At 38.0% G+C, this 11,431-nt stretch overlaps 1 protein-coding gene across 2 annotated transcripts in view; it reads left to right on the top strand.

Annotated features, from left to right (window-relative positions):
• Positions 1-11,184, top strand: part of TRPC3 (transient receptor potential cation channel subfamily C member 3) — a 45,409-nt gene extending 34,225 nt beyond the window's left edge. For both annotated transcript variants that reach the window (XM_032997863.2, XM_032997865.2), the window contains 6 exons: positions 839-1,103; positions 2,673-2,868; positions 4,647-4,856; positions 6,422-6,505; positions 7,592-7,667; positions 10,214-11,184. In XM_032997863.2, the coding sequence (XP_032853754.2) occupies positions 839-1,103; positions 2,673-2,868; positions 4,647-4,856; positions 6,422-6,505; positions 7,592-7,667; positions 10,214-10,356 (974 nt within the window). In that variant the 3' untranslated portion in view covers positions 10,357-11,184. The remainder of the gene's footprint in view (positions 1-838; positions 1,104-2,672; positions 2,869-4,646; positions 4,857-6,421; positions 6,506-7,591; positions 7,668-10,213) is intronic.
• The last annotated feature ends 247 nt before the right edge of the window (positions 11,185-11,431 follow it).

The following is an 11,431-nucleotide window of genomic DNA, read 5'->3' on the forward strand; positions in this document are numbered from 1 at the left end:
TGCAGTGCAGAAATTGTAATTAGAGGTGTGATGAATCTCTGTTTGCAACACCAGCAAAGGCTGTACTTACTGCACTTAGCACATGCTTTATGACCTTCATTATATTATAATAGAAGATTTGGTTTTGTTATTTACATTAATTGCTATATAATCAATCTGAATTTGTACATATGTAAATACACATTTAGAAGCACATGGTATTTTGATATGAAACACAATTCAGTGTTCTTTTGCTAAGATGGTTCATTAATTCATGTAAACAATTTATGAATTTATATATCATTCAACTGTTTATGTACATATTGTGTGTAAAAACCACGATCCTACTTCCATTGAGATAAATGGCAAAAATCTTCATGATTTCAATGGGAACTAGGTTATATCCTGAACTTGTAACAATGGAAAAAGCTTGAGGTGATTAATAAATGAAATTGTTCATCAACCAACACTGTTAACTTCCCATGAATAAAACACAAAATATGAAGAAATTTCTGGCTTTAGCAAAGTCCTTATTAAGACAGCGAATAATACAGTTGTGTTAAGAAAAGCAATAAGGAAATATTTGTTGTTACACAGTTTAGGTTAAAATGCAAGTTGTAGAGGAAAATGTCATGTTTCTTCAAGTACAGTATTTCTTCTAACAAAAGGTAATATCACTTATATTCATCATTTGTGACTTAAATGAAATAGGAATAGAGTAGCATCTAATAGACTCTTCAAATATTTGTCTCAATTAGATTCAGACATGTTCATGGAAAAATCCTACCAAGATTTATTTTTCAACACTGAGATAAATGAGTAACTCCTTATACTTACCCCTATACTTTCTATCTTCCAGCTAGAGATAAATGGCTCCCATCTGATCCTCAGATAATATCTGAAGGCCTTTATGCAATCGCGGTTGTTCTCAGCTTTTCTCGGATCGCGTATATCCTGCCTGCAAATGAGAGTTTTGGGCCCTTGCAGATTTCACTTGGAAGGACTGTTAAGGACATCTTCAAGTTTATGGTCCTTTTTATTATGGTATTTCTTGCATTTATGATTGGAATGTTCATACTGTATTCCTACTACCTTGGAGCTAAACTAAACCCAGCCTTTACAACGTAAGTATGAAGTTATGTTTAAGTAAAAAGCTGATACAAAACTCAGTTTTTTTACTAAGGGAGCAAAGTCTGCAAGATATTGTATTCTCTCTCCTAGCATTAAAATAAAACTGAAAACAGTTGAAGTCATCAGGCATTCAGGTATCTCAGAACCTCAGGAAGCAGAATACAAAAGACCAGTTCTTTCCCACTTGTGTAATGGAAGCTTTCATTGCAGTCTAAAATAATTTTCCCTGTATATGATGTTAATCACACAGACCTGCGGACAACCAATTGCAAGAAAATATTACTGATAGCTTCTGAATGACATTTTCCCAAAGCAACTGCTAGAATTGTAATCTTTTAGCTGGGGTCTGTCAGACCTAATTGATACGCAGAGAGATTTAAACTAGGTGCCAATAATAGGCCTCCAAATATATTTGATTTGTCAAGAAACAGAGATAGTGATTCTGTAGATGGCGTGTTTCTCCCTTAGACCGGTACTGAAACAAATCTGTAAACTGCATTGGACTCCTTTGGATCCATTTTGCTTGCTCTGATCTCTAAAGTTTTTGTTTGCTTAATTTTTTTACTTCCTGAAATGAGGTGATGCTGGAAGCGATAAACATTTAGGATGTTCCAAACCAGAAGTAATTCGACAGGATGGTGAAGTTCAGAACTTTTGCCTTTTCTCCCATTTTTCTACAGGAGACATGACTTCTGTAAAAACTGCTGTATTTTCATGTAGTTGATTTCCATGATGCCTCCTTAATTTGAGCCTGATTTTTGCACTTATTCTTTCTCATTGTCTTGTCTTTTAGAAAAATAATGAAATATAATGATACTTTTGTTACAGTATTTGATATCAGGTGTTTAGTATGCATACTATTTGAATGTTTAGTTATCCAGACAGCTGTCTGGCAGCTGTCCGAGAGCCCTTGGCAGCTGGGTTCCTCAGAAATCGTCCTGACCATGGGATGGAGACAAGAGCATGGAGGCAATGGGTCCTGGACCCAGAGCCTTTAAGTGTACCTAGGTGCCTGCCTCCTGTTGAAGTGCCTGGCTCCTACTGGTTTCAACAAGTCTTGAACAAATTCCATGAAATCTGTTTGGTTTGTCAGTTTTGATGCTGAACCTGCTACTACCCACTTCTGAGTGCCCCCTTCCTAATAGAAGGTTTAATCAGAAGCTCTTGAAAGGAGTGCAGCAATTTCCTTCCCATCAGCCCTATTTTTAGGTTTATTAGGACAGAGAAGGTCTGCCTCCTGCGGAGTTAGACTGGCAAATAATGAGATGAGAATATGTTCCATCTCAAAACCTGGAAATGTAATACCTTCCTAATTCCTGGACTGTTGTTTTGCATGTATTATTACAACTATATTATATATGTTGGATAGGTGGAGCACAGGGGAGAAATTGAACACACTGTGAAAAATATTTTCATGCATGTTTATTGTTTTGATCATTGCTCTACAAACCTGGTTCACAGGCAAATTCCTCGAGATTGTTTATTGCTTACTGTAAACACAACTTATATAGTTATTTGTGTAGTTAGTAATAATGCCTTCCTCTTTTTTTTTTTCCCTACAGAGTGGAAGAAAGTTTCAAGACCTTATTTTGGTCAATATTTGGCTTGTCTGAAGTAACCTCTGTTGTCCTCAAATATGATCATAAGTTCATAGAGAACATTGGTTATGTTCTTTATGGCATATACAATGTAACAATGGTGGTAGTTCTGCTCAACATGCTGATTGCTATGATCAACAGTTCATATCAAGAAATTGAGGTGGGCTCTGTTCTCAAGTTGTTCTCTGTTATGTTGAAAAGGGGAAGAATTATTAGGAATTATTTCAATTAGAGTTTATTGATATGCGAAAGTACAGTGAAGAGATTACCTCAGTAAAGAATTATCACAAAAAACACCGTGTTCCCAGGACTGACTTTATCTAACAACCCAGCCAAGCTGCAGAACCTTACAGGATCTGAACAAGTAGTGCATCTTGTGCCACATATACGCATCTAAGGAGATGCCATCCATCCAGAAATCTTAAAATCGAATGTAATATTCAAATGAAGACTGCTGTGAAGTAGAAAACAAAGTCACTGGACATAAGATTTTAGACATGGGTGGTTCATTCCCAGTTTCTTTAGGATGCTTATTGCATGTTTCCTTAATGTAGTGCCCTTCAATATTTGACAGATCATTAGAATACAGATTAAATGTATGTGTTCTTTAATGGAAATCTTTTTTTTTTAATTCCAATCCTCAAACTTCTTAGATAAACATGCAGGAGTTAGACACATGCACAGCAGTGATACATGGGCATACTTTATTACATTTAAATACCTTTGTATGTGGAGTATGATACAGGTGCTTATTCAGGTTTGTTGACTGAGTCACACCTCACAATGCTTACACACTTTGCTTGTAGTATGTGCTTTTTTCCACTTTAAGTACAATATTAAAACTTGATTCTAGATTTACTGAGCATTGCCATGTGACCTGAAAACACAGTGGCAGTGTTTCTCCACATCTGCCAAATGGCTCAGTTGAACGAATACTTGAATTTCACACAAAGTTATTGGCTTTATTGCTTATTAAAAGAGATATATTTTATCTGAATTTCTTTATGATGACAAAGTATCTTTGTTTTTAAAGATAATTAATTAGAACATTTATCATCCAACTCCGATAAAAAATTCAGATAATTTTAAGTAGTGAAGATCCATGAGTTTTAAAAAGAAATCTCAAGTTGCTGAAATTAAGGTATATTTATAGTGCCAGTTTTCCAGACCATGAGTTCTGGTATTACTCAAGAGTACTACATTCACATAGACGTGGGCGCGCACCCACACTAGCAGGAAAAAAAAAGATTATCTAAGACATAGTGTGCAAATAGATATATAATTTCCAGTATTTTCATTGGCTTCTGGAAAATGTCATGGAATACAGCAGGAGAAGACTAGTCATAATAAACTTTTCACTTTTGGAATAAACCAAGTCCAGCCTTGGAATGCTTCAGTAAGAAGCTATTAGAACAAAACCAGTTTGTCAGTTTTTAACATGATTTCTTCATGACAGCAAAGTCTGTATTTTTCGTTCTCCATTATAAATCAGAGTTACTCTTCATGGGTATGTAAAAAAACTGCGACTACTACCATTTCAAACCATGTCTGCCTTTAAGTTGATACTTTGTCACTTGTGCAAGTGCCAAATTCACGTGACTACTGTAATGAGAAAAACAAGACTTTAAAAAACAGAAAAAGTTCCACTTCAAATAGCAAGAGGTTTGTATGTTGGCTTTCACTCAGTGCAAAAATAACAGTTGTTTAAATGGTTCACATGTTTTAACTAAATATTGTCAATGAGAAGTTGCCATAAAGAGTCAACTGAAATTTAGTTAAAATAGACTTGATAAAGCAGTTGCAATTTTGCAGGACTAGCAAGCAAATAACATTTTATATAAAATCAGAGAGGGTTCATATTTAAAAGAAGTTTAATTTGGAAGAAGTTTTGCATTTCATAAAAACAAAGCACATACCTGTTTTTATATCTTAACACAGGATGACAGTGATGTAGAGTGGAAGTTTGCTCGTTCTAAACTTTGGTTATCGTATTTTGATGATGGAAAAACATTACCTCCACCGTTCAGTCTTGTACCAAGCCCCAAATCTTTTTTCTATTTCATCATGAGGATCATTAACTTTTCTAAGTGCAGGAGGAGACGGCTACAGAAAGACATTGAAATGGGAATGGGCAATTCCAAATCTAGGGTAGGTACTGAAATATTTTAATTGCAGTGAAGAACTGTGTGTCCATTCCAGCACTCTGCTTTTCTTTAAGTTTTAGGGTATAGTCTGTGCTTCCAATGATAATACGGTAATTAGTCAAGAATTTATATTAATAGATCTGTATTTCAGACTGCCTAAACGTATTGCATAAAACGAAAAAATAGCTATAAATTTTCTTGGGACAGTAAGGTCCAATGACTGGAAAAACACAATTAAAACAAATAAATGAGTAAGTCAGAGATGCAAATAATTCCCGTAAGGAATGTCCTAAATATTACATAAAGATGCTTTCAACCTCCATTAGAAAGATTTTTAGTTCAGGGTGAAAAAAAAAAAAGGAGTTGGGGGTAGATAAGGAGAGAAAACTTTTCCTTTCACTAGGACAGGAAGAGGACAAAGTGTAGTCAGTGTGATACGCACTTCCTATTGTCAAAAGCTATGTTCTCAACAGGAGACAGAAGGAAAGTGGGGGGGTTGGTGATAACAAACTTCAGCACTTCCATGACATTCTAAATTTGGGTGTCTAAATGGTTTTTACAAATATTAATGGAATGCAGTGTCACAATGCCCTTGTGTGAATTAGATAACAATCCCCCTTGTTTTACTGATGGCAAACTGGGGCACAGATGAGTTAAAGAGGACACGTGGCTTTTTTTATAAGTGAGGCTCGAGGTCCTGTGTGTTACAAAGACTGAAAGCAATAACTTGAAAATACTTCTGAGCTGCTGGTGGTACTGAATCTTCAATAAAGAAAATATTTTTTCCAGTTTTCTGTAAGTAGTAAAAGTAGATAGATGTTTATAAAAAAGTCACTTTAAATCAGTTTAGCTACAAGTACTTTTTTTGGTACTAACTGCTTATCTTTTGCTCTCTAGCGCTCTGAGTTCCTGAACTCCATTAGTTCTCTCCAGTCACTGTACAGAAGTTGTGTTTAAAGAACAAAACAAAGAAATGTCAAGACCCTAAGATACACTTTTATAACAAAATATTCAGTAGTGCTTACATATCATGCAGCAGTACTTGCTATCATACTCAGACTGGAAGTCACTAAGGAACCGAAATCTTGTCTGAGTTACTGCTGAGACAGGTTAGGTGGAGCTAGTTTTCTTGAACTACAAACCAAATCGTTTTTCTCTGGGAAGGGCAGCCCACAGCCTCCTCTGAGTCAGGCTGGGCTGACACACTATGTATTACTGTACAAAGCTAAATCAAACTAAGCAAAAGTAGTTTTGAGCATGTATTTGTAATTAAAAGTATGCTTAAGAGTACAGATCCACAACAGCTCTTTGTTTAAGCCAGTTTAGAGAGTGTCTCCTTGCTCTGGCCGCTCATCACTGCCTCCAAGTCATAATTCATTATTTCCTCACCTTTGTGAGCACATTTGCTTTGAAGCTGTGCTGTCAACAGCATGGCTAAGATGATCAGTGTTTGAAAAAAAAACAAGACTATGGAGACATCCCCAAGATGTCTCCAAGGAAAAAAAAATGAAGCTGAATTCTAACTGTGAATTCCATAATATATTTTAATTTTGTTTTATTTCTTCCTAGTTAAACCTTTTCACTCAGTCAAACTCCAGAGTTTTTGAATCACACAGTTTTAACAGCATTCTCAATCAGCCAACACGCTATCAGGTAAGTACATACAGTGGTCACTGTTTTGAGTAGTAGAACTATGTGAAGGTACTGGCAGAATTTTGTGTTTCAAGTACATTTTGCCTTCACCAGATAAAGAAGACGACCTGTAGAAATCAAATTCCAGGATGCTACTGGGAAAAAAAAAAAAAAAACAAACAAACAACAACAACAAAAAAAAAAAAACAGGGCTTGAACAATAACTGTCGTTTGAAGAGTTTAAAAACTAGCCCATACAAAATTTATGTCTTCCTTTGATGTCCTAATTTGGAAAGTGTGAGAGGATAACATTTGAAACTTTTTTACTGGGGAAGGGATGTGGTGAAAGCATTGAGCTGGCTAGGTTAGCATTACTTTCCCTTCCTTTCTTCTCATGATCTGAGATGTGACATTCAACATTCCTGCAGATGGGAATGGTCATTTATGCTAAGAGGAGTCAGATGTTATCTTCCTGTCCTCTTTCTGGTTCAGAAATAAAAGACTAAATAGGAGCTCTTGTTCCTGTGGTGAAAATGTTGAAGTTATATAATGCACCTGTGTGAATTCTGTTAGATGAGCTCCATTAGATAAGGTATGGTAGCATAGTGAAAGAATACTGGTACACATAAGGAACCCTGGCAGTTACAGTATAAAAATACAGATAGAATCTTATTGAATCCTTTATAGCTGACATTGCACTGTCATACTGTAAAATCTCAACTTTTCTTTCTTTCTTTTTAAAAGGTAAATATTTATCTCTTACTATTACATTTCCTTAACATAGGAACGGAGTTTAACGAAGAGTAGATCTATTTTGAACCTACTTAAAACCTAAATTAGGTGTGGGTAGACATATTTCCCTGTTGTCCTGTTCCCTACAAAGAGTTGTGGTGCTCTGTAAATAAGAGGCAATTGGTTGGGAAAGGTGCTTTATTGTAATGATGAATCTCAGCATGCCACCAGAAAATCCCTTATGAGGCGACTGCTTGATCTGGGGCTGTTAATTCTTCCACTTACACAGATGTGAGGGAGATAGTTAAGAAATAAAAGTGAATAGTGTTTAATTATATATGCTCACCTGATTATGTAACTGTTTTTATCTGGCAGCAAATAATGAAGAGACTGATAAAACGTTATGTTCTGAAAGCACAAGTGGACAAAGAAAATGATGAAGTAAATGAAGGTAAGAAAGAGACTGCATTTGCAATATTTGGAGACAATTTTTGTCATGTTGAATTAGGAATTGGTATTACAGTGATGCATGGATATTTCAGGTAAAAAGATGGTTTGTTTCTACTTCAGATGCACTGAACTCATATAGATAGTAGTGGAAGTATGCCTGTGATGACAAAAATGGACAAATAGGACCAAAGAAGTAGAACTGAGAAATGCTATGGGCCCCATTTTAGAGGTGGAAAACAAGAGCCCAGATATGATGCAAAGTACAGAGGAAGCCACTTCCAGACTGTCCACACTTCCAGAGTTCTAGTCAGAGCTGCAGGATATAGTTCTCTCTTTCATTCAACTGACCACACATCTTACCACTTTACACCATGGACTACTGGCATTACCTTTCTTCATAAAGCTGTGCAGAATATTCATCTGTGAAGCTGCACATCATTAAACAAAGCTGCATAAGGTTAGCTGCATGGCGAGAAAAATTACAGCTGTAGCCACTACTTTAGTGTGCGACCAGAGATCTTTTGAGAAATGATGGATCTGAGCTTGGTGCCTGCTGACAGTGCAGAAGTTCCCCAGTAGCGGTGAGGGGTGCGTGCTCCAGGCACACACCCTGACTCCCCACTGAGATGAAAGCAAGAGAAATGCTGTCCTCCTTCCTCCAGCCTTCCAGGAATGAAGCACAGGCTGACAGGCCAAAAAAAAATAAACTCGAGCTCTGGGTAGGTCTGCAAACAAAATAATAGTGGGGTGTGCAACATGGGGCATATTTACTCTACACTCTGCTGAAAGATTATCAGGCAATAGAACGATGTCCCTTCCAGGGCTGGCTCTGCTTTTGCAAATGTAACACCCCAGCAATGGTTTTGTTCTCCATAGGCTGGAGGTTATAGCCATCATGGTTCAGCCAGTAAGAAATCTGTGTGACTGCCAGCAGAAAAATATACTTGCATGGCATAGGTACTTCTGGTCTGGGCTAGTTTAGTTGGTTTCGGCGCACCGGGAACGCTTACCCAAGCCAACTCTGCTGTCAGCCTTGTGCTCACCAGCTGGTGTGCAGTGATGAACAACTTGAGATCAGAACAGCTTTTACTGGTGTGGAAACGTCAGGCAGCTGCGTGCGTACGTGATGCGAGGGGCCTGAATGGGCTGTGCTCTCAGTTAAGGCAGCATAGGTTTCGTTTTGCTTCGTAGTTACTCTCTGCTTACCTGGAACATTTTGCAGTGAGAAGCAGGGAGCAGAGAAGGCTATAAATTAAATTCCACACTGTGCCTTCAGAAGGCAGCACTGTGCATTGTCAGTTACCCTGAGTCTTCCCCATCCTGTGGGGCTGTAGGGCGGAGCTCGTGAGTGACGAAAGTAGCAGAAAAGTCCCTCAAAGTTTCTTCCTCTCAGTGTGTGCCCCTCCTGAATTCCCATTGCTTTCCTCCTGTTCCTGCTCTGTGATGGGGGAAATCATCTACCTGGTGGCTGATGAAAAGACTGTTCTCTGGCCAACAGTGCAGGGCTGTACAAGTCCCTCCACTTCCCGGATGCCTGTTTGATATTGGCATGTGTGAGTTTAGATAAGCAAGACAGTGCAGAAGAATCACAGTTCGGGGACATCATGGTTCTCGCTTTATCACCAATTTTGTAGAGAGTCCACTAAGCAAATCAGCTAACCCCTGCACCTCAGTCATCATGCCCATCTCATTGGTACCCAAAGTATAGACCCAGCCTTTAAAGATAGGATTTTTGAAGTCTACTATATTCTAAATAGAAAACTTCTGCATTCTTATGTACTGCAGCAATTTAAGTCTAGGGACTTTTCCCTGTTCTGCATCACTAGAGAATGTAGGTGTTCTTTCATAGCCTTTTATTTCATGTGACAAATCATTTCATGCAGTGGATACTGTGTAAGAGTTCACATACCTCACACTTGCTGGAAGATCAGTTATTTGAATATTTTAAAAAGCTTCTGCTCTTGAACTGAATATCCATTAATGGAAAACATGCTGTTGCTTGTTATGAGCCTGGCCTTGACAGTTCTTTTCTTTTAAATGTGTTTTTTGTACTTGTGTCAAATTGTAACATATTTTTAAATTGGTTGATTTTTTCTAATTCAAAGGATATTGGTAAGGAAGAGGAGAGTGACTCAGAAGCTGTGAGTTTTGTTGCCAGCTCTGCCACACTTTTCCTGTGTGATCTTGGCACATCACAAAAAAATCTCTTTGTCTTTTCTCTCTAAATGGGGGATACTAATATTTACCAGCTGTTCAGCAGTGTTGCTGTGATTAATTCATTAACTTTTGTAAAGCGCTTTTTGAATCTTTGATGTTCTGCACAACATTAGAGTTCAATGGACTATTAAAATACCCTTAGCACTATTTAGGGGTGGAGATACACTGACATCTCATTGAGAATGAAGAAGAGGTAAAGCCTCCTGCCCCACCCCGTACGTGAACATTTTGAGATAATAATCTGAAATACGCGCTGATGTGACTTGACAGAATGGTATTGAATGAATGACAAACTTTGCTAACAAGTATTTCTTTCAATGATTAATACAGGTGAATTAAAGGAAATCAAACAGGATATCTCCAGTCTTCGCTATGAACTTTTGGAAGATAAGTCCCAAGCAACGGAAGAGTTAGCAATTTTAATACATAAACTCAGTGAGAAACTAAATCCTAATATGTTGAGATGTGAATGATTCAACAAAGGAACCATGGCTTTGACTACAGCACAACTATTTATTGGCAATAATATTTCAGTATCTTATACTTGAAAAATGTATTGTAGATTTTTAGCACTAAATAACTTTATGTACAGCTTCTCTGGAATTTAGTCTTAGGAAATTTTATTAACTCACCACAAAAAAATCACTTTCTTCATTTTAACTGTCTGAAAGCAAGAATTTTTTTTTTTTTTGCACTTATGCATTTAAAAAGGTATAATGGGGTGAACTGCTGATATTTTAATGGATTCATGAGTACATATTGAGAATTCTAAATTGCACTAAATTTGCAAGAAAAAATGAAAATAACAGATACAGCCATTCAGAACATCCTGTTCCTTGCAGCAACTGGGTACAAATAGGATTTTTCATCATGCCATAAATCACCTAGAGATCAGTGGAGGATTACTTGAAATCTTTGTTCTTTAATAGTGATGCTAGTACTGTGTCTAAGCTGAGCACTCACGGTATGATTACAAGGAATTAATGAAGACCAGTTAAGTGTGGATGTACTTGTAGTAGCACTGTTTAACATGGTTGTCTATACACGTACCCACAACTGCCCTTTCTTAATTTAGCATATTTACTATCGAGAGGAAGGACTAGATTTTTTTTTTTTTTTTTTAAAAAAAACCCAGACAGCTCTGGAAGGTAATGTGAACTCAGTCCAAAGCTACTCTTTATGTGGTAGAAATGATTTTTTTAAAAATTCAGACTCGGCGCCGGGCTGGTATTTTGTTACACTGTTCTAAACGATGCCTCCGATGCTTCATTGTTAAATAAAATATTCCTACTTTACTGATACTCCATCTCGTCGCGGTAGCTCGGCACCAAAGCCTGGATTACGGGGGGGGGGGGGGGGGGGGGAGACGGGGGACCGGCCAGCCGCCCGTGCCGCCCCCAGTGCTGCCCCGGGGGAGCGGGGCGGGTGGAACCGGGCCGGGGGGAGCGGGGCGGGGCCGGCCCCGGCCCCTCCCCCTGCCGCTAGACGCTGTCCAATCGCAGCGCTCGCCTCGCCGCGGCCCCGCCCCCTCGCCGTCCACCCCAGCCA

The sequence above is a fragment of the Tyto alba genome, unplaced genomic scaffold (assembly GCF_018691265.1).
Source record: "Tyto alba isolate M040663 unplaced genomic scaffold, T.alba_DEE_v4.0 Super-Scaffold_23, whole genome shotgun sequence".
NCBI lineage: Eukaryota > Metazoa > Chordata > Aves > Strigiformes > Tytonidae > Tyto > Tyto alba.